Genomic DNA, 23730 nt, shown 5'->3' with positions numbered 1-23730 from the left:
CAAGAATGTTCACACTCTGGCTCAAGTCTGGTCTTGCCTGGAGACTGGATGGTAACGCTGGAGTTGCAGGATGCCTATTTTCATATACTCGTCCTGCCTGGTCATCGTGGCTACCTGCAGTTTACGGTGGGCCATGAGCACTTTCAGTTTGCTGTGCTCCCCCCTCCGCCTCACCAAGCCCCTCGGGTGCTCACCAAGGTGATAGCGGTGGTCGCAGCTCATCTGTGGAGATCAGGGGATCCAGTCTTCCCCCCCATCTTGACTGGTTGTTGAAGGCGGGCTCATCCAAGCAGTCGTCTCCCACCTCCAGACTATGGCAAACATACTGCATTTGCTGGGGTTCACCATCAACTGCAACGGGCAGGGTGGGGTTGTGGACCCTTTGTCTAGAGGCCCTTCATATCTGGACATGGCTGTAACAGCAGGGCACATCATTGGTGGTTCAACAACTGGCAGGGTCTCAATGCAAGGGCAGACAATTCAGCCGTCATCCCTAGCAGATCACAAATGGCGTCTCCATCCTGGGGTGGTTTTTCAACCGTGGGGAAAGCCTTGGTTGGATTTGTTCACCTGCGCCAAGAATGTGCAATGTCAGTTTTGTGCACGGGAGTTCCAGGGTGGCTCTTGCTCTGAGACTCTTTCCGCATCGTCAAGTCATTCTTGTGGCTGTGCACTGGGCATTTAGAGTCTGGTATCCCGAGCTTCTCCAATTGAGCATCGACCCTCAGATCATGCTGCACCTTCGGGAGGATCATCTGCTGCAGCAGGGGAAGGGTTCTTACCCCGAACCTGTCAACTCTAAGCCTTTTTGCATGGAGATTGAGCTACAGCAGTTGATGGTATTAGACCTTCTCTTGAAGTTAGCAATGTTATTTTGGCGGCCAGGCGGCTCTTCCACCAAGACAGTGTATGCCTTCTTGGTGGAACAAATTTGTACAATATCGTAGAACAAGATATATTGATTCTCTTTCTCCTTCTCTCTCCAAGTTCTAATTTTTATTTTGACCCTTGCCCAGCAGGGAGATCTGCTCTGGGCACTCTCGAAGGGTATCTTTTGGCCCTGTCATCCTTCTTGAGGTTGCCAGACCAACCTCTTTGTTTTAATCCCCTATTGTAAATAGATGTTTGAGGCATGTGAGCTGTAGATCACATGCTTTGCATAAGTCTGCCATCTGGTGTTAGGTCTGGATGTTTGCACTTTGTTTTCTTCGAAGAAGTCTTTTCCAGTCATGAGATAGGTGGTGACTCCTTCCGGTGATAGTGCGCATGGGCATAGACTCCATTGTTTAATAGGTTTTTTATTCCGCCATATTTTCGGACTTGAATTGATGCACTCCGGTTCGACACGGTTTCTCGGGTTCCCCTCTGTGCGTAATCCACTATCTTCAGCGGTATAGTTTATCGATCGCGTTCCCCGTTCTCTGCGTATCGTATCCCTAAAATATTCGATCGGAAAACTCGTGGTCGCCTGTTGGGCCTACCCACTTAGGGTCCGCTCGCAGCCGAAGTAACACTCATTTAAATTCTGTCCCTGGTGTCACGCTAAAAACCCATGCACTGACTTGCACTAGGTGTGCAACTTGTCTCTCTTCCCCGCAACACAACGCACAGAACTGCGACGTGTGCCTATCTTTTTGATCGAAGAAAACTCTGTGGTAGTCTGGTGCAACGTCACAAAATGTGCCAACGAATCGGCTCTGTTACAGATCTTTTTGGAGAAGATTCCGAAGAAATGTTAAACGCGCAAGGGACGAAGAAGAGTAACACATTTCCCTGTCTGAAGAATCAGACATGGAAGACTACGTTCCGCAGGGTCAACGCACCGTGAGTAGTAATACTCCCTTGCCCCCAAAATATGCCTAAGAAGAAGGTTCCAGGCCTCTGTGCCTTATGTCAAAGGTCTGCACCGAGAACATGTTTCCAACACCCTGTCTCCGGACTCTGCACCAAACACCAGCCAAAGCCTTGCAGCTCGTGACAGTCTGCCCCATTCGGGCACCAAACCAAAATCTTCGGCACCGAAATCCAAGCAAGTCATCGTGGCCATTCCTTCGATGCCTAAACAAATCTTTGGATCCGAACACTTCGGCACCGAAACATTCTGCACCGAAAACATTGTCGCCAAAATGCAAAACAGCTCCTCCCCCCCCCCCCCCCCCCCCCTTCTCTAAGGGGCCTCTGTTTTACATTCCTCCTCAACACGAACCCAAAATAAAAATAACTTGTCATTAATCCTAAAACTAGTCATATATTCATGCTAAATTGCCAGCTAAACGGAAACCAAAGATGGAGGAAGCTTACCATACTCCCCTCAAAGAATGATGTGGCTACTAATCCTTCTACTCCTCCTCCTCCTCTCCCCAACCTTCCCCACTCGACCCTAACTTACTCATTACTCCTACACATTCACCACAGTCACCTGACCCCCAAGGTGACTGGAATGGGGATGACTATGCACCCGATGAAAATGATCCAGATGCATGGGATGATTGGAATACAGATCCTAACACTGACAACGACCTGGATCTATATCCTACTAAACCATCTCCACCTGATGACAATATAGGGTTTATAGAATTAATTAATAGGGCTGCTCAATATCACTGTGTTCAGCTTCACAAAGCAAATATGGAGAAGGATTTTCTTTTCGAAACCTTAAGTTATTCTCAAAGATCTACTCTCACACGAACCCATGCTTAAGGGCATGCTCAACATGCAGACGATAAATTTAAAGACCCGGTACGTGCTAAAGTGCTAACGCCACGAGTAGACAAAAAATACAAACCTGTACCTACAGACCCTGTCTTCATTAAAGGCCAACTTCCATTAGACTCCCTAGTGGTTTCTAACGCACACAAAAGAGCAAACTCTCAAACATCAGGAGATGCCCCTCCTCCTGACAAGGAGTCCAAGGTTTTAGATTCCTGATGCAAAAGAGTAATGTGAACTGCAATTTCTCACTTGGAAAGTTGCTTTCCTCATTATCACATCACTGATGAGAGTGAGTGAGCTTCAGGCACTAACCATAGAAGAACTATTCTTAAAAGTACACCAGAACAAGGTAGTTCTTCGCACTAACCCTAAATATCTACCCAAAGTAGTATCTGCCTTTCACATCAACCAATCTGAATTGCCTGTTCTTTCCTCAACCAGATTTAGTGGCAGAACGGGCTCTACATGTTAAACCAGCATTACTCTATTACATAGAAAGGACAAAACCTTTTCGTATAACTGCACAACTTAGTTACTTTTTTCCCACCACACAAAGGCAATCCCATTTCGAAATCCGGTATTGCACGCTGGATAGTCAAATGTATTCAGACTTGTTATGCAAAAGCAAAGAACTTTACCAATTCCCCCTAGAGCGCATTCCACTCGCAAAATAGGGGCTTTGATAGCTTTCTAAGGAAACTCACAGAGCTGACATCTGTAAACGCTGCAACATGGTCTACACCACACACATTTACAAAACAATATTGTGTAGCTGTTAGCCAGACAACAAGCTATTGTAGGCCAGGCAGTTCTAAGTACTTTCAAACCACTGCAACAGCTACAGGTTAGCCACCGCTTTGGGAGATTACTGCTGTATAGTCCATGCAAAGCATGTGATCTACAGCTCACATCTCGGTATTCACTGAATCATCCATGCTTATAGTCTAATGCTTATAACGAGGTTATATTTTTATGTCACTACATTTATTAACCCTATGTTTCAATTAACATCAGCTGGTATTCCTAATCATCCAGTTGTAAGAAAGTGGCTCTGTATATACTGTTCTCAAATAGGTACAGTGTGCACAGGGTCCACGGTCCCCAGAGGTTTGGCAGAGGCTAAAGTTAGATATAACCTTACTCGCTAAAGTGGTAGTTTAGTCGTGCAGTACGGCAGTATCGGAGGACAGTGTCAAGCATTTGTTGTACACACTCAGTCAGCAAATGGCCTCACACACTCGAGAACTGAACTCCAGGCCAATGGTTTTGTAAAAAAAAATATAGTTTTATTTAAGAACCAACAATGGGTATCAAAATATACTTTCTCAGAATGAGTCTTTAGTTAAATACTTTTCAATAGGCAATAGACTTTTGAATGCAATAGTAAGTTGTTGCAATGGGCAACACAATTCAAACACAATTATAACATTGAGCTCAATGGGAATTTCTAAGTAAATGCAATTGATTGCTTTTAGGATTACTTTTCTAACCTCAGGACTGGATCCTAAATTCAGTCCTGGGACAGTTCCTGGAAACGGGTAAGTAAATACGTTTTGGTTACAGGTATGATTTTTAAGGAATATTATTGTATTTTAAAAGTTGACACTTAAGGGAGGAAATTCACATAGCAGGTAAGTAGGGTTATCGTTACTTTTTCTAACTCTGTGTTGGATCCTGGATCCAGCACTGGTGCATCTCCTGTAAACAGTTGGAAGAAAGCGTTTTTGTTATATAGGCGATTTTTAAGGAACATTTATGTTTCAAAAATCGACACTTAAAAGAATTTCTTGCAAAAACCAGGCAATGTTATCCTATGGAGGAAAATCAAGTTAGCGGTAAGTACAGTTGTAATTACTTTGCAGGATCAGTGCTGGGCACCAAGATCCAGCACTGGGATCTCTCCTGATAACAGGTGAGTAAATTCGTTTTCGCTGAGCGGCTGATTTTTAGTGAATATTTTAAACTTTCAAAACTCGACACTTGGAAGAATTTCCAAGTGAAACCAGTCAATGTTACCCTATGGAAGAAAAGAGTTATCGGCTTTTGGGTAAGTACTCGACTGGCAGAGTTAAGGTTCTGGGCATAGACTTCGGGGTCTCCCAAGGTCAGGTAAGTACAGTTGTTACACCCTCAGCCGCACAGGGACAGCCGGGTGCAGTGATTTAGGCCCAATGGTATCCTATGGGAGGCAGGGGGCCTTTGGTTGGTGGCTGCTGGCTAGCAGGCCACACAGCTGTGGGAGCTGGGCTCCTGGTCACTTGCTCAGGGCAAGTAGATTAGGGTAGAGGTTGCACTGCCAGGGGCACACGGGCGGCTGGGTGCAGAGTGCTTTTGAGCTGTTGGGCGCTCAACGGATTTCAGTGGAGAAGCTCAGTGACGAACAAAGGCTGCAAGCTCTGGGACGAAGATTCTTCAGGTGCGACCACCGCTTCGAGAGGAAAGTTGGGAAGTTGTAGGATTGGTAGGCATCCAGGAGCTGGAAACAGGGGGTCGCAGGGCGCAGGGGTGTCTTTTCGCATCGGGAAATCTTACCCTCAGCTGGTCGCGGTTGGAGGGGTCCCTGGTTCTGAGGCTGCAGGCGTCTGGAACGTCGAGGTGGGTCCTTGGGTGCTGGATTCGGGGTCAGTCGCCGGGGGGACGTCCTCGTGGTCTGTGCTCACTCCGGCACAGGCCAGGCTTGGCGGGTGCAGTGTGTGTAGGAGTCGCGGTTCCTGGCTGATGCCAGGGATCTGTTACTTACTTTGAGCATTACCGCTGCCCGTCGGAGTCCCAGTTGTTTAGAGTCACAAGGCAGTCGGGTCCTCCGGGGTTTGTGAGGTTGCTGACCACTGGAGACACCGGGGTTAAGCAGGAGCAGGTTCGAGGGACAACAGGCCTGTAGGGCTGGGGCCAAATCAGTTGGTGTCTTCCTCTTGTTAGCAGCTGCATGCAGGTCTTGTTTCTTGATCTTCTTGCTTGTTTCGGAATCTGGATCTGAAGAAGGAAGGTTCAGGGTGCCCCTAAATACTAAATTTAGGGGCGTTGCAGGTAGGTAAAGTGCAGCGGCCAATGGGTCCCTTCCCTGGGGTGGGTACACCCCCCATCCTGCCACTCTCCTGTGGAAGGGGGGCAGTAGCCTCGTCCTGATTGGGCAGGGCTCCCCATCTTCAAGATGGCGAGAGCCCGGAGATGTGCTTCACCTTGCCTCGCTCACCTGAGGGGTAGGGTTAGCAGAGGCTGGCACACCCCCTTTCCACCCTTGGGGTTTCCCGCCAGTCTTCCTGCCAGAGTGGAGGTCCGAAACCGGTAGGGGCCAGTTGCCGAGTACAGCAAGTGGCCTGGAGAAGCTCACAAAGGCGGCATGCCTTTGAAGCTTCCCCTGCCCATCCTGGGGGAGGAGACCTACCACCTCGCCCAGGAGAACGGATGGCTCTCTACCCAGGGGTCCAGCAACATGTCTGCAGTGTGGCAGCCTAGGCAGCCCCTCAGACAGGACGTGGATTGTAGGTTAGGTTTCGGGGGCAACTCTAACTTGCCCTCTGTCGTGCATCTTGTATTAAATCCGACACTGGCATCAGTGCGGGTTTAATGTGCTGAGAAGTTTTATACCATACTTCTCAGTCTTCAGTGTAGCCATCATGGTGCTGTGGAGTTCGTGTTGACGAGCTCCCAGCACAATATACTCTTAATGGCAGCACTGCACTTACAGTGCCCAGGAACGGCCCTGGGTACTGTAGGGGGCACAGGGCTCATGCACCTGTACCCACACCACTGGCATAGGGCACCCAGCTAGAGGCGTGACTGAGGTTGGGCATGGCACACAGTGATGTCATGTTGACTCTGTTTAGTTCTGCACCAAGACACTCAGCCTGCAAAGGCGCTGTGTGTGTGTGTGTGTGTGTGGGTACAGGGCCTCCAAGGGTGGCACAATAAGTGCTGCAGCCCTCAGGGGTCGTCTTTGGTCACAAGGCCCTGTGTACCTAGGGTACCATTTACCAGGGGCTGACATGTGGCCAGAGATGCCAATTGGTTTAGGCTTCAACAGTTTTAGGGAAGGAACACACGCCCTGGGCACCTGATTGGCAGGAGCCCAGGGCACAGTCAAAGTAAATCAGCAATTCAGCAAAAAATGGGGGCATACCATGCAAGAAAGATGGCACTTTCTCACAACAGTCGCACACGAAATCATGTTCCATCATCTTTAGCACATGAAGATGGGGCTACAAATGGACCTAAAAACCTCACTATATTTGTTTGTCCTTCTTGGCACCATGTCCTTTTATTCTAATGACCTGGACTGTTTGTATAATCACTGTTTTGGAGCCCACAACAGACCTGAAACTAGATTAAATCTGTCAGAAGAAAAGCAAAACTTTCTTTTGCCAGATTTCCCATTCACAAAATATAGGCAGCTAGATTATTTCAACGTAGGTGGTCAACAAATTTTAGCAGAGCTTTCCAGGTTGTGCAGGGCCTCGTCTTGACCAAGAGGGTAGAAATAGTGATTCTGTAGTATCTTAACACTACCGTTACTTTCAACACAGGTTGTCATGTATGCTGTACCTTCCTGATATGACAACTAACATTTTAAGGGCCACATTCACTCTGAAAGTCTTCAGTACATAAACACACTTAATACCTTTATTTGAGAGGTACAATATGGTAAGCTGCCCAATGTAGTTAATTGTATCAACTAAGGACATTTTTCCTTACTTCAAAGTTGTTAAAATGTTAGTGTTGTATCATTAATGAAGTCGGGATAAAAAATATTTTTGATAAGGTACATTTTGCGTTGTGCAGTAAATCCTTGGTCCGTTTTTCTGTTCAAAGAGTTGCACAAAAATAAATGTTTCTTCCTTTCATTGTTGATAATAAGCACTTTTCCTGTCTTCACTAGGCCAGTTGTAGACATGAGCCTCTCATGGGATTCTGAAATTAATCTGAAGATGAAGAACGTTATGATGTTGCTCCGCAAATGCTGTAATCACCCATACCTAATTGAGTATCCACTAGATCCAGCAACTCAAGATTTTAAGGTAGTGTGCATATATTCCTGATGGCCTTTCTTTCTGGAAGTGATTTTAACTTTTTGGAAAATTTAGTTGACATTTGAACGCAATTAAATCATAAGATAAGGGTGGGAATGCTGTAAATGAGCTATTTATATTACTGTGTGCTTTGGTTTGTCCAAAATGCACCCTCCTCCTGGATGGTCTAGTCCTTTTTTGCTGTAAATACACCGATTTGAACCTTTTGATGTGTTATGCAACTCCATGGCAGAACGCAATTTTTGCTTACCTCTTACTCCTAGTTCCTTTTACTTGTGTCCTGTGGGAACAATGTGTTGCCTTAACTGTTAAACATTTGAGCTTTTTTTCTTTGCATTATGAGGCAGTGTGAAGTAAAGCCTAAACTGCGCTCAGTAGTGCTGGAGATAGGGCACAGCTGCAGCACAGACAATTAGGTGCAACATTATGCAGCAATGCTGCTTGTCACCTTTGAGGGTATCCAGTTACTGAATAGGCGTGTGGTGAGGCTGGGCCTGAGTGCAAGCTGTCTCAATGGTCCCGCTAGAAGACTAATTGAAAAGCCAGGCCTTCAACTTTTTGTGGAATTCAGGGAGTGAGCAGGAGGCCCTGATGGGTTGGTGTTAGTTGTTCCAGGATTTGGTGGCTTGGTATGAGAATAATCAATTTCTTGTTCTGTTTGTGTTCCGATCTCGTTATGATAGATGGAAATAGGCTACAAACCCCCTTTGTCCCTGCTACTCCGGTGTGCATAATATTCTGGCATGTACCCCCGTCCTGAGTGACCCATCTGCATGCGCAACTGGTATTGTGACTTTTTACATTAAGCTAACACCAATTTAGCGTATATGCTGAGGCTGAAGGCCTGGCCATGGTATGCCAAAGTCCAGACCTTGTTCTGACAGAGGTGCACTAAAAATACCCTCTTTTGTCGACATGGATCTTTTTTCCATATCATGCGTTTGTGACAGGAGGCAGTTGTAGCAGCATACTGATTTCAGTAGTCCTGAATAGACCTTTTTTTCCTGTGTCAAATGAGTGCTGTTTACTGTTCCCACTCTAGTAAAATGCTCTGCTGAAGTGAGGAAGGATTTAGACAAGCCATGGAAATTCCAGGAGCATCTTTTTACAAGGAATTATTGCTTTTTCCCTTTTCTAAGCACTGAATATTGGTTGGATGGTAGTTAGAGGGGTTGAGCAGGCTGCTATGCATGGAACTTGAAGACCTGGATTGTTATTGCAGTGTTGGCACTTAAAGCAATATAAGAGTCTGGACATAGGACTTTTGATATGCCTCACATTTTAACAGGGTAATGTAAAAATGAAGTAATGTTATGTAAATGATTGTCTATTATTGTCCCATTCGATCAGTTGCTGATGAGTACAACTAATGTCCTGCATGATTTCTTCTACACCTTTGTTACGATGTAGTGGTTTGGTGAATATGATTTGCTCACAAATTAATGCAAACAGAACAGCACTACAACCTTGTAATTCACGTTGTTGAATTGAATGTTCAGTAAATGGAAATTGTCCTCCACAGGTTGATGAAGAGTTGGTTAACAGCTCTGGAAAGTTTCTCCTGTTGGACAGAATGCTACCAGAGCTCAAAAAGCGAGGTCACAAGGTAAGCTTTGTTTAGTCAACTTTCTTTTTGTGTTTTTGTCATAAAACTAGAGTTTCTGGTTGTGCTTGTAATGAGATCGGGACTAGTGGCTAAATGACATGCTTGAATTGGATAAGTCAGCCTTTCTAATGGTGACATAAGTATGGAACCACAAATTTTGATTCTGATGGATACACCTTTTGAATTATCCCAATGGGCAGCATTCCCCAGAAACTTTTCCTCTCGGCTCTCCCATGTCGAAGTCACAATGGAAGGGCTCTGCACGCCACTCCGTGTGACGTCATCTGAGGCGTAAGAAGACCTAGTCGGCGTGCTGACTTCCATTCCCTTTTTTCCGCTCCATCAACTCATAAAAAATTTTCCCCCGGCTCTCCTTTTCTGGGAGTTTTCATTGTTACTGTTGCTGCAACTTTGTCGCTGTTAAAGATGACTTCTCCTCGAAATTCAGGATTCAAGCTGTGCAGGGAATGCAGGGGCCAGTTGTCCATCACTAACCTGCTCTAAGATAGTTTGTGGTGTCTGTCCTCTGATCACGACGTTGGGATATGCACTTCGGTGTAAGCGGATGAATCCGAAGGTCCTGAGGGAGAGGCCAGCCAAGTTATTCATGGCCAAAGAGTTGTCGCAGGAGATCTTGGACCCGATCGAAGTTCCATACGCCTCATACTTCGAGATCCTCCAAGAAGCGCCTCCATGGTTCTCGGCGTCGTTCTTCAAAAGACGTGACTCCGAAGTCTGTGTCTGAGTCCGAGGTGTCTTCGCAAGGATGAGATTTCTCCAACTCCACCGGGTGTCTCCGTCTCCAAGGGCTGTTACTCCTTTAGCTCCTAGGATTCTTACTCCTCTGGTGCCAAGAAAACAGACTCCATAGCTGGAGCCGAATATGGGGCCTCCACATATGACTCCAGAGCCCTTGGTTCCGGATCCAGAATGTACTGCATTCCCAACTCCTGGATCGGATTCGTCACATTTTTTACATGCTATATTTTCGCAAGGGCTGCAAATCCTATTGGTGCCCTTTGTTCCTGTGGCATCAGGAAGTTGGCCTCCACTGGCGCCAAGGTTGCCGACGCAATTACATTTTCCAGAGGGTCTTGTTCCTTTGGATGGTTCTTCTCTGGTGCCGTCTAGATCTGAACTAGCGCCGGTTCGACTTCAGCTGACATCGAACCCCGTTTCTTTAGATCCTCCTACGGCGCAGGTTCCAAAGTCCCCGACGCTGCGTCCGGTATCTGCCTCGGCAGCGCCAAAGATAAGATCACAGAGGCTCAAAGGCTGTTGAGTAAGAGGAATATCAAGAGGAGCATGAAGAGGCTGGGGAGATTGTGGAAATTAGCCTTGAGTTTGAGGGATTACAAGAGGCTAATAGTCTGGATACCTCCCCTGAGTGGGAATTGGCATCACCTAAGGGCTTGCCACCTCCTGAGGTGATTTCATATGCTGTAATTTGAAGAGCTGCGGACCTTTTAGAGTTGCCACTTCCCACAGCTAAATGGAAATCTGATATTCTCAGAGGCTCAACATTCGACTCCTAAATCAGAACCATTGCTGTCCTTCAATTAGGCTTTAACTGAGCCTATTTTAGATGTTTGGCAGAAGCCATTGTCCTCCCTGGCATTTCCAGGACAGTGGCTAGAAGATGCAAGGTAGCTCCTGGGGATCCGGCTTTTGTCCTCCCATCCTTCACCAGAAAACCTATTGGTCCAAGCTTCTTGTTCTTCTAAGTTATCAGCAGGTTCTTTTCCATCCACGCCTGCGGATAGGGAATCAAAACGAATGGAGCAGTCGGCCAAAAAGGTTTTTTCTTTGGGTAGTATGGCCTTAATCTATGAATGCCACATCTCTTGGGATGTTACATTTATGCCCTCATGGACACAGCTAAGGAGGTCTTTCCAAAATTGACCGTGGAGGTCCAAGGGCATGTTTCTGAACTGCTGACAGATGCTCAGGCTGCTGCTCGTCTAGTAATCCAATCTGGGCTGGACACTGCGAACTCTGTAGGCGGAGCAATGGGGTCTGTGGCAACATGAAGGCATGGGGTTCAGGCTTTTTGCTTGATGTTCAAGCTATGTTGCTGGACTTGCCTTTGAGGGGGTCCCGCTGGTTTGGCGCTAAGGTGGATTCTGGTCTGCGGCACTTTAGGGTAGCAAGGCAACAGCAAGGTCCTTGGGGCTTCAGACGCATCCCAGGGACTATAGACCATTTTGCCGGTTTAGGGGCTTTGCAAAGAACTTGTCCTTTTGTGGCAGACAACCGCAACAGAGAAATCCTCTGTACAGGTCCTACAGGGGAAGAATCAGAGGTAGCCTGCGTGGTTCTGCCTGACAGCAAGTCTCCACCTCTTCCTCCTTTTGCCTCTCCAACCATTGTGGCAGCGAAGCAGCTCTAGCTCTGCAATCTTAGAGCATGCTTGTCCCGTGGGAGGACGGTTGGTCTATTTTCTACCTCATTGGAGGTCTGTCACTACAGACCTCTGGGTTTTAAACATCATAGAAAATGGGTATGCCCTACCCTTTAGGAGTCAACCCCACCCACCCACCCCCTCCTTTCCCTCCCTGTCAGGGCCTTTGCTCGAAGAGCATCTTCGGCTTCTCCAGCAGGAGGGACTGTCATTGCTGCCAAAGAGTTCAATCAAGATGGTTTCAAAGCAGGAAAGAGGTCAGGGGTGCTACTTCCGGTACTTCCCAATTTTCCATAATCTGTCATTTACGACCATTTCTAGAACTCAGGATTTTGAATTTTTACCTTGAGCAGGAGAAGTTCAAAATGTTGACCCTGGCACAGGTTCTTCTCACGCTGGAGAAGGAAGGCTGGATGGTGTTGATCGGGGGGCTCCTGGCAGACAGTGGTGAAACTTACCTGACGCCCGGACGCTCTTTTCACCTCCTGGCACTTTCTTTGGGTCGCTGACGCTGTGGTCTCCCCCGCCGCCTTCATCCTGCTGGCCGCTGTGAGGGGGGACGACAGCCCCCAGAGTCCTTGGCGGCACTTCCTGCTCCCGCCTACCAGCGCGCCCGGAGGCGCTTAAAGTCGAGAGGCTCCCTCCGCGTCACGGGACGCGCGCGGGCGGCGCCGGGCTAAGCCCAGGCAAAGGGCGGGCCCTCTGTGGCCCTCAGAGGACAGAAAGAGGCCGGGCTGGGCTACGTTATTGAGGTGTAAGGTATATAACCTTGTAGAGCTCCGTGTTATTGGACTGGGTGATCTGCTCATCCCCTGATTTTTATACATTGTTGTGCTATTTTTATTCAATTCATTGTGGCTTACTCGTATCACTGTATGTGTTGGTAAAAATATAACGTGATTGTTTAATTTAATTTTTAGGAATTCCCAGGGTTTCGTTCAACATGTCTAAACTAACGTTGGGAAATAAATCTTCCACTGCTTCAACGTTAGATAACTACTTAGTCAAAGTTGTTACTAAAATTAACAGTGAAAGGCGTAAATCCCTAGGTCAGGGTTCTACCTCGACGACCGCCTGCCCTTTATTGAATAATACACCTACTATATCATCCCCTCCATTCCACGGTGTGAATAGTCCCAATGATAACCATGACTTGGTAACCCTGGGTGATCTGGTTCTTATTGAACAAGATTTGCCTGAAGGTAATCGGGACCCTGAAATAGTTGTAAATGAGGCTCCATTAGAGGAATCCCCGGATCTGATCTCAAAGAGTTCTGAGACCCCGTAAATACACCCAATCTAAACGGGGAAGTGTACGAAGTAGTTATAAAAAAACTGGTTCTGTGTCTTTAAATGGGGATATTCCGAAGGGAACCTCCTCCAATAATCTAATAACCAAGATTGATTCTGATCAATTAGATTCTCTGGTAGGCATTCTGGAGGCTAAAATCTTAAAAAATAGTTGAACCCCTAGTAATCAAGATTGGTGAACTATCGGCTGAGATCGAAGGTCTACGTAATCTCGTGGGCCTTCGCAACAACTCTCCCGTTAAATCTTGTAGCGTAGCTGGGGGTTCATGTGCAACTGCTGACCCTTATAAGTCCTCAGAGGTAATTTTAAATCATGCTGAATCCCTGGCTGTTGTACCCATAATTAACGTGAATAACACCTTACCATCAGATAGTCGTTCAAGGAGCAATCAGGTACACAGGGTCATGCACACAGGAGGAGCGCAACCAGACTTACCCCCTGATTGCGCCCCCTTTGTTGTTGTGTTAACAAATGTTCCCCCCTTGCAGGATGGTGCCCAAAATATTAAATCAGAATCCCACGAATCTCTTAAGAACAAATCTGTTTCGTGGTTAAATAAACAGTGTGGATTTCCAGTGCATTTAGCCCATCAGATATTAACAACTAGAAGAGTTTCATGGATAGGGCACTCTCGCAAGAATATAAAGGGGGATTGTGTTATAATAAATTGTAATAATCCTTCCTTAGCTAATGACACTCTATTAAAAGCTACTTTGCTCCCTCATTCTGACCAGGGTATTACCCTCCGACCATTGGGTTATTTTTACAGGCAACAGATAAATCCACCCATTAGTAAATCACTGGAGGGTAGAGCACATTACTTTGAAGGACAGTCTTTTCATGGTGTCGTTACTTCTAACCGTTTTCAAGCCTTGAGTGATTTAGACTCAAACGACTGACTTCACCATGTTTGGGTTACTCCTATATCTACTAGGAAGGATCAGTTTTCATACCGGAGGAGGATCAGGAATTAAGTGGAATTGAGTTAAGTTTGAGGGTAGAGGGTACCCTAAATCACATGACCGTAGCGAGGAATGTTAATGTTGAAAATGTGGTTAGTACAGCTGATGTCCCATTACAGCCTGCAGGCACAAGTATCCTTAGTTGGAATATAGCCGGCCTTAACAGTAAAGCGCATGATCCCTTATGGAGGGACTGTTTATTAGGCCATGAAATTATTGGGCTTCAAGAAACTTGGGACACTGAAAGTACCTTCTTGTTGGATGGGTTTTCTGCTTTTTGGTCACCTGCGGTGATCTCTTGCAGGGGGAGGGCAAAAGGCGGACTTCTCACTCATCTCGTTGACACTGGAGGGTAAATATCGTAAAGTGGAGTCTGGTTCGCCTCATTGCCTAGCAGTGGAAATTCAATCCAACTCCAATGGGAATTGGCTCATTGTTAATTTTTATAATTCGTTCACCAAGAGTACGCCAAATAAACACTTGGTCAGTCTATATGATTTTTTGCGATTGTATAATGAAAACAACAAGAATCCTTACTCGGTTATTGTGCTTGGTGATTTTAATGTTCATTGTTGTTTTAGCAACTGTTTTGTATGGGACAGCCTTGGTCCATCAAACCAAGGAAACGCGCATTTCGAACACACACCACAGGGTATGTACCTGGATGAGCTTCTTGCTGGTAATGCCTTGGTCCACCCCGTCTATCACTCAATTGATATCCCAACTTACAAAGGAAGTGGTTTGGGCTCCACCATTGACTACATATTTGTTAGCACAACCCTAGCAGAAAATGTAAGTCGGTATAAGGTTAATTGGTCTATGTTTAATGACCATAATCCTGTCCAGATAACCCTGATTGACAATTTAAGGAAAAGAGAATCTGACAATCCTACTGTCAGAACTCAGGACATAAGGCCAACTGACCAAACACGTCGCCTGAAATGGTGTCAAGTGGTACCGAGCGATTTTAATGAGAATTTGTTGGGGACGAAATGTATACGTGTTTGCAAGACGGGATTTTTGGTGAAGTGGTCCTGACAGCTTTTGGTAAAATATGCTCACAGGTAAATAGTGACCTTAAAAAAGCCTGTAAGGCCAAACCCATGAATAGGCTGAAATGGTTTGACCACAGTTGCTCATTAGCCCAACGGAAGTTAATGAGAGCCCTGAAAGCTGTCCCACCAGACAGAGCAGAAATCGCTACACTCAGGAAAGCCTATAAAAAGGCGCAGAGTAAGCGTAAAAATGAAATAAGGGAAGAAGCATGGAATGAACTTTTATCCATTGATGTCATTAAAAATAGTGCCAAATTTTGGAACATCGTAAACGAGCCTTTTTTTAACGGTAAAAGTAATAATGAGCTTGACTGCGGTATTCAAGAAGATAAGTGGTTTAGTCATTTTAAACAGGTGTATGATGGAGATGGCTCTAGGGTGTCGTCCTCATTAAACCCGGAGAATTACACCCTATCCTTTACAGAATTAGAGGTCACACATGCCATTATGCAAATGACAAGTAACAAGGCGCCGGGACCTGATGGAGTCCCGGCAGACCTTTTTAAATCAGACATAAAAACCTGGTCCAAAATTTTATTCAACGTCTTCGTAAATGCATGTCAACTGGGTCTACCGTCGACATGGGCGAAATCCGTCATTATACCTATCTTTAAAAAAGGTGATAGAGGGGATCCGAGCTGTTACCGTCCAATTTCCTTAATAGATTCATCTGTGAAAGTACTGGGGAGGGTTGTCCTTGCCCAACTGACTGGTTGGCTAGAAGAAACAGGAACACTCTCAAAGGTCCAGTACGGATTCAGAAAGGGGATGGGCACCATAGATCAATGTCTAAATTTACAATTATTAATAGGCAAATACACGGTGGCCAAGAAGGGATCCCTATTGGTGGCCTTTATGGACCTGTCATCGGCCTTTGACCGTGTAAATAGGTCAAAACTATGGTCCCTGCTCCTATCCCATGGAGTAGACAAAAACATAGTCTACTTCCTAGCTGATCTTCATAGGGATCTATCTGCTACAGTACGGTATGATCAAACAGGCAATTGCACAAAAGATATACCTATATTAAATGGTGTTAGACAGGGGTGCATTTTGGCACCTCTGCTCTTTACACTTTATATAAATGAATTACACAATGCCTTAATCACCTCATGTAATGACATTCCTTGTGCAGGGAAAATTTTAATCCCTGCACTGTTATACGCTGATGACGCTGCTTTACTTGCAAGAACGGGAGTGGGTCTCCAGTTACTGCTAGACTCATTTGCGGCCTTTATGAAGGCCCTGGATTTAACTGTCAATTCTGCTAAATCGCATGTTATGGTTATTGGTCCAAAATCTGCTAAGTCTAAAACCTTTAAATGTGGGGGCCATCAATTATCTAGGGTATCCTCGTTTCCATACTTGGGCGTCCTCTTTGACGACCAAGGTTCGTGGGTAACCCAAATAACAGCAAAAAAGATTGTTCTTTCTAGAGCAACTGTGGGTGTTCTTGGCTTTGCCAGAAAGCTAGGTGCCAGACCAATGAGGGCCCTTATTCAAGTTTATAAAGCTAAGTGCCTTTCTTTGGCACTGTATGGAGCTGAGATATGGGGCTTTAAAAATGTTAAAAGTATTCAGATTGTCGAGGATAGGTTCCTAAAAAATCTCCTTTCAGTCCCAATCTCGACTGCTAATTTTAATGTCCATCAGGAACTTGGAATCGGTTTTGTAGAAGATAGCATTGCTCTGGCTCCATTACTGAAATGGATTAGCACTTGGCTTAACCCGGACCTACAGCTGAACCGCACAATTATGAAAGACTGTACAATGCTGGACTATGGGTCGCGTATACCCTGGCTGAAATACATTCAGAACCTGGCCACAAAGTTAGGCAGACCCGAATTATATCAATCCCCAGAGGCCCTAGTGAAAGGTGACATTAAATGGTGTAAAGAAACATTTATGTACATATCCACCATGGATAGGGAAGGGAATGAGCTGGTTAAGGACACTGTCAGGGCTCACCAGCTCTGCAAGACAACACCATCCATGGAACCATATTTAGGTTATGTCACAAATGTAAATCACCGTTTCCTACTGACTAGATTTAGACTAAATCAATTACACCTTTTGTTTGGAGATGGGAAAGGCTGGAAAAGGGCTGTCGATCTTGGCCCTTGTTCCTGTGACAATTTTTCCACTCAGGATATGATACACTTTTTCTTCTTCTGTGAGCACTTTATTGACATAAGGCAACGCTTTTTATTCCCTATATTAAGAAACAAAGGCTTTGTTCAGGTGAGACCTGCTCTTCTTTACCTTCAGATGTTAAATGATGTTTGGGAAACTTTTATTATTGCGAATTTTTTATCTGTTGTAATTCGCTCTTTGAGGAAATGAATTGTATCCTTTTTAATGTTTTTAATTGGACATGTTGCCCTGTTTTATTAATTAGTGTCAATATGTTTAAAATGAAATTTGTATTTGTAAGTCTATTTATTGTAGCATGCTTTTATGGTTTGCACTTAAACCGAATAAAGACTTTTGACTGACTGATTTACAGTATGCGTATGTTCACATTCCCATTCTGCTGTCGCATCGGAAATATCTCCGTTTTACAGTGGGGTCTCAACATTACCAATTTGCGGTCCTTCCATTCGGCCTTACTTTCGCACCTCTGATCTTTGCAAAGGTTATGGCGGTGGTGGCAGCACATCTCAGAATGTCCAGGATTCCTGTTTTTCCCTATCTGGACGACTGGCTTCCTAAAGCAAAGTCGCCAGAGTGCTGCATCATTTGCAGTTAACACAGCTGTTCAGCTTGGGTTTTATGATAAATTTACCCAAATCTCACCTGGTGCCCTCTCAGCGCAACCTGTTCGTAGGGGCAGTACTGGATACTACTGTGAGTCATGCCTTCCCGCCTTCACAGAGGATTCAAGACATCCAGAGTATGATTCCACTTTTTCAGAATGGAGCATCTGTTCAAGTTCTGTAGGTCTTACGCCTGCTTGGTCTTTTTGCTTTCTGCATTCTGTTGGTCAGCCATGTACGCTGGCATACGAGGGTCCTCCAGTGGTGCCTATGCAGGCAGTGGTTTCAACTCAACAGATCTCGAGGAGGTAATCCGAATCTCCAGGGACACTGCAACGGATCTGCAATGGAGTGTTCCAGGCAACCTGTCTCAAGGGGAGCAGTTTCACACTTCTTCTCTGGTGGCCACAGTGATAATGGATGCCTCCCCTCTAGGGTGGGGAGCTCATCTGGGAGAGCTGGAGGTCATAGGTCTTTGGTCTCCAGAGGAAAGATTGTTTCACATCAATCTTTTTAGAATTGCAGGCGATGCATGGCTCTCGAGGCCTTCCTTCCTTCCCTTCGCAGTTGGTTGTTTCAATAGACACTGCAGCAGTGTGGTAAATCAACAAACATGGAGGAGTAGGGTCGGATCTTCCCTGCAGAGAGGCTGTGCAACTCTGGCCCTCAGCCATCCGGTTTGCTTGAACGCAAATCACTTGGCCGGGGTGCTGACTGTGAGTGCGGACAGTCTGTTGGCAATATTCAGCCTGTCACAAGTGGTGTTTCAATCCTGAGGTAGTTCACATTTTCAGGATGTGGGGGTTTCCTCAGTTGGACCGGTTTGCCACTCATACGAACACGCACTCTCCGTCATTCTGCAGTATCCGATGCAGGGAGCATTGGGGCTGCGTTTCAGTTAGATTGGTACGCGTTCCCCCCCCCCCCCCCCCATATCCTTGATTCCTCGTTCTGAGGAAGATTCACCTAGACCGTGCTGAAATCCTATTGATCACCCTGGATTAGCCGCAAAGGGTATGGTACTCAAACCACTTTTACCTCTTTGCACCCTCAGCTCTGTCTTGCTCTCAGGGCAGACCTTCTCTCGCAGGGGCAGTTTCTACACCCCCACCTCCAGAACCTGCACCTTCGTGCCTGGAAATTGAACAGGGCAACCTGAATTCTTTCTCTCGTACTGGATGTGGTGGATGTTATTTTATCAGCCAGAAGAGACACTACCAAATCTGTCTGTGCTTGTAGGTGGGATAAATTTGTGATGGTGTGGAGAGAAAGCAATTGATCCCTTAAATGCCCATTATCTGATGTTCTGAATTTTTCTCTTGCCCTGGTGCAACAGTTGCGCAGTAGCAACTGTTAAAGGTTACTTCTCTGTCTTGTCTGCTTTTCTTTGTTTGCCTGACCAACCCTTGTTGTTCAAATCTCCTATAGTTACGAGATTCACTAAGGGTATCATTAATAGGTTTCTTCCCACTCCCTTTATTATGCCTCAGTGGGATTTGAATTTGGCTCACACATTTTTGATGGGTTCGCACTTTGAACCTTTGCATAGTTGTCCCTTAAGGTTTCTAGCACTTAAATATATTTTAGTGGCAATCGCATCGGCTAGGAGGGTAAGTGAATTGCAGGCTTAGTTCCAAGCCTCCTTTTACTTCTTTCCATGTGGATAAGATGGTTCTTAAGAACAGAGCTGCTTTACTGCCGAAGGTGGTCACTCTATTCCACTAGGGCCAATTCATCACCTTACCTACTTTCTACCCTCCCCCTTCGAAGGAGGAGAGACTTCATCACCTGGACCCAAAGAGGGCAGTGAGCTTCTACTTGGATAGAACTAAGGACTTTAGGCTGGATGAGCAACTCTTCATAGGCTATATGGGCAAGATGAAGGGCAAGGCTGTCCACTAGAGTGCTGTCCAGGTGGATATTCCTGTGTGTCAATATTTGCTACGCCTTGGCCAAAAAGGAGCCTCCTGAAGGTATTTGTGCTCATTCTAGCAGAGCCAAGTCTTCGGCTAGAGGTGTCCCCGCAGTTGACATCTGCAAAGTGGCAACATGGGGTTCCCTACACACTTTTGCAAAGCACTATTGCTTAGATTCAGAAGTGAGGAGGGACGTCTATTTTTCTCGTTCTGGGTTGCAGGATTTTTTGGTATAGGCAGTTAGGCATCCTCCTCTGAGGGCGGCACTGCTTTGGGTTTTAATTCAAAAGGTGAGGAATCCACAGGCTGATGTATCCATCAGAAGAACTGGTTACTAATCTTCAGTAACGCTTTTTCTGATTGATACAGTATCTGCCTGTGGATTCCTCACTGACCCACCCACCTCGCCATTACATGTCTGCTTATACCGAAAATGTATGGTTTTATTTGATTTATTGCTTGAATCATGAAATTGCTTCAATTTGGGGAAATATCTATGATGTGTTTCCCTATTTGGTTGTTTTTTGTATAGTATGTATACTTGTGAGAAGGTGGTTGGTTCACCTATTTCGCCTCGAAGGCATGGAAAAAATGGGTGAAACTGACTTCGGCATGCCGAGCAGGTTCTCTATGGCTCCGATGACATCACACGGAGTCGCGTGCGGAGCCATTCCATTGTGACGTCTGTCGACGTGGGAGAGCTCAGGAGAAAAGTTTCAGTGGAATGCTGCACATTGACGTAATTGAAAAGGGGAGAAATCTACAGGCAGATACTGTATCCACCAGAAAAGGCATTACCGAAGATAAGTAACTTGTTATTCTGGGCTAAATACTTTCCTCTAGCAGTATATCTTTATTAGACCTAGATGCTTCAATCATTTACAGTCATATGCGTCCCAAGTAATAGTATGCATAGTATGAAACTATCATCCCTTTAATCAAAACAGTTGTATTTTGTCGCACCTTCACTGCATTTTAAATTGTGCAATCCTGTACAAATGGGGATCAATGTTATCAGCACAGGCCACAATAGATCAAAATTCTATAACACAATTTGAGTCTTCTTTCCAGAGCTGTTCTCCTTATCTAGATAGATGTTCTTGTTACCTAGGTATTTAATAATGTCTCAAGGTAAGGGACCCAGTCATAGGTAGTTAGTTAAACTTTTGCAGTGGAACACCAGTGGACCATGTTTCCACCAGGGGCGCAATGTAAAAAGACCAGTATTAATGAGCTATAAATTCTGCTACCAGGCAATCTTTGTAGTCTTGTAAGGCGTGAATAAGTGAGTTAGAAGTAGCCTTCCTTAGGGTTCTACAAGTTGTGTGAACCTCATTGAAGCAGCACAGTCCTGCTGCCTTGTCACTTTAAATTTGGAGTGCTTCCATTGGACTCAAATTAATACCACTGCAAGAACAGCAAGAGATGAGGTAACTGGCATGGCCCTAAGTGGATGACTTCTATTACAACGTAGAAACGTTAATTGATCAGACTGAAATGTATGTTCCCTTTAATCTAATTTATCAAAGTGAAACTTGGATGAGTTTTATTAAACCTGTTGCCATTAATGTTTTGAAAAGGCACTTATGACCTTTGCCTTTCTGTCTTGGTAACCCCTGCTTGTTTTTTTTTTCTTCAGTCGGTTTAGTCATAATATTGTGCTGCTGTTTGAGCTTTACATAGGTGGAACCTTCCAAATATTTAGCAACTGATTTGACATTTCGTCGCCACTTTTCAGTTGCTAGCCAACTCTTAAGGTTTATTGCTATGCGTTGTTCTTTTAACATTTTTATTTTTCACAGACATTGTAGGAAGCTGGTTGTAGACTGACAGTGCACTGGAGCCTGCTAGCCATGCTCTGGTGCTTTCCTTAAAACCATAAGCTTCTCAATTGTTCACCAATTGGCAAATACTTTAGTTCCCCTTTAAGTCCCTAGTAAATGGTACCCCTTGGCATGGGTACTAAAAAGGGTCCATAAGGGCTACAGCATGTATTATGTCACCCAAAGGGAGACACCCACACTTTGCATGCAGCCTGACATTGCAGGATGTGTGAAAGGGTGCAAACCTTTGTGAAAGCACGACATGGCACTCTCCCTGTGTACCATGCCCAAGTACACTGCATGTATTATATGTAATTCATCGCCTACAGCAGGCCTTACAGCCCTAAGGCAGGGTGCATTATTTTGCATGTGAGGATAAATCTGCATGAGCAGATATGCCCCTGTGCTGTCTAGTTCAATTACTGGATAGTACAAAGTGAACAGAGATGCTACCTTAAGTATTTGTTCTGCTTGCTAGTCATGACTAGTTCCCCAGCTCCATGATGGCTTTACTGAAACCTATGGTGTTTGGTATCACACATGTCTTAAATCTAGTACTGGCATCAGTTCAGATGTATTATGACATGCGCTCAGAGGTGACCCCTGAAAAACCTACCACTATCTAATGTGCTGGCTGACGTGTATCTTCAAGCCTGCCTCCAGACAAGTTTTTGACCCCCTTGAGATGAGAGCCTGCGCTCTTGGAGGTTAGGAACAATGCCTGCTCTGGCAGGAGGTGTTATCCCTTCTCCACCAGGATGGCTAGTGAATCTGCATACCAAAACCAGAGGCTTCAACGCCTTTGATATGTGACCCCAGGCTGGAGGATGCCACCCCCTGTCCTGAGGCGGTTTGGCACCAACACAAACGGGGAAATTAGCTAGTCAGGAGGCGTGTTCACTTTCAGGCTAGTTACTCCCTTAAGGTGGGCTACCTGAAGTGAACACAGAAAGAAGGGTTGCACCATCTTGTTTTGGGTGAAGTTAGGAAGTCTTGGACAGGATTATTCCCAATCCCCACAGTAAGTGCTCATATAGGTGGTGTAGTGACCCAAAGGGTAAGTAGCCCATTGACTTCTACCCTTCACTCCCCTTAACACCCCTCAATTTAGTATTTAGGTGGTCCCCTGTCACCAGGAAAGAAGATCAAGTCAAGACTTTAACTATTGTGAACCAAGGAAAACTAAGAAGGACCAATAGAGTGAGAATAGAGGACCTGCACTAAATATTGGCACCCAGGCCAGCTTTGTTAGACCTCCAGGCCCACCAAGGGAGCATCATGCCAGCAACAAGTCTGTGTTGCAGGAGGTCAGATCAGTCTCCCCACAGTTTGGATACGCCAGGAGCCGCCCTGCACCAATACCTGAGGTACCGGAGCAGGTGCCACAACCTAGGCTTGTTGCGTGTCCAGACACAACCGACCTACTGTCGAGGGATGTCAGGATCTACAAGGCCAGAACAGAGTGTGGCTCTCCTGTCCTGCTTTTCCCCTTCACCAGGTCTCCCACAGAGAGAGAGACTTGGACAGTGCAACTGTGGGACAAAACACCTATGCACTCGAGCCCCACAGCCTGAGTCCAAGGAAACTGACTGTCCCTGTGCCCCAGAGACCCTCAAGAACGGAGCCCCCTTTTGGGTTCAGCCGGACTGGTCCCCTAGGCCCTGTTTGAAGCTTCTTTTTACAGGTACCAGTTCCCATTGACTTTAACTGGTAGCGTTGGAGGCTACCCTCGCGAACAGCACCTCTGTACCCTGCCGCACCAGGGCAGACCGAATTGAACTGCTGGTGGTTTCTTGGACCTTGCCCCCTACTTACCTTAAGTCCAGAATTGTCCTGTTAGTCGTTTGCAAGTGACCCTATCAGTGAATGTTTCTCCCATAGGATAACAACGCATTCAGGGCTCCTGCCTCAAATTTGACACCTGTCATTTTCTACTGTTTTTGCTCTGAAATTTGATAACGTATAAAGTACTTACCCGATTATGAAGCTTATATAAACATTTTTATAATTCTTGAGTGTAATTTATTGACTATGCACAACAAATACTTAACCCTACTCTCTAAGCTTAAACTGCTCGCCCACGCTACCACAAAAGAGAATTTGGCTTTACAATTTAAGCCCTGTTAGCAAAGAAGGGTCGTCTGGACTTTCCACATAGTC

General features: G+C 45.6%; 1 protein-coding gene across 1 annotated transcript in view; it reads left to right on the top strand.

Moving 5' to 3' along the window:
• The window catches only part of HELLS (helicase, lymphoid specific), a 372397-nt gene that overhangs the window by 219086 nt on the left and 129581 nt on the right, over positions 1 to 23730 (top strand). Inside the window, exons 15-16 of the mRNA XM_085603527.1 lie at positions 7589 to 7727; positions 9262 to 9345. Coding sequence (XP_085459653.1) covers positions 7589 to 7727; positions 9262 to 9345 — 223 coding nt within the window. The remainder of the gene's footprint in view (positions 1 to 7588; positions 7728 to 9261; positions 9346 to 23730) is intronic.

This window comes from Triturus cristatus, chromosome 1_2, assembly GCF_964204655.1.
Source record: "Triturus cristatus chromosome 1_2, aTriCri1.1, whole genome shotgun sequence".
NCBI lineage: Eukaryota > Metazoa > Chordata > Amphibia > Caudata > Salamandridae > Triturus > Triturus cristatus.
Note: the sequence above shows the minus strand (reverse complement) of the source record. Positions and strands in the feature narration are given on the sequence as shown.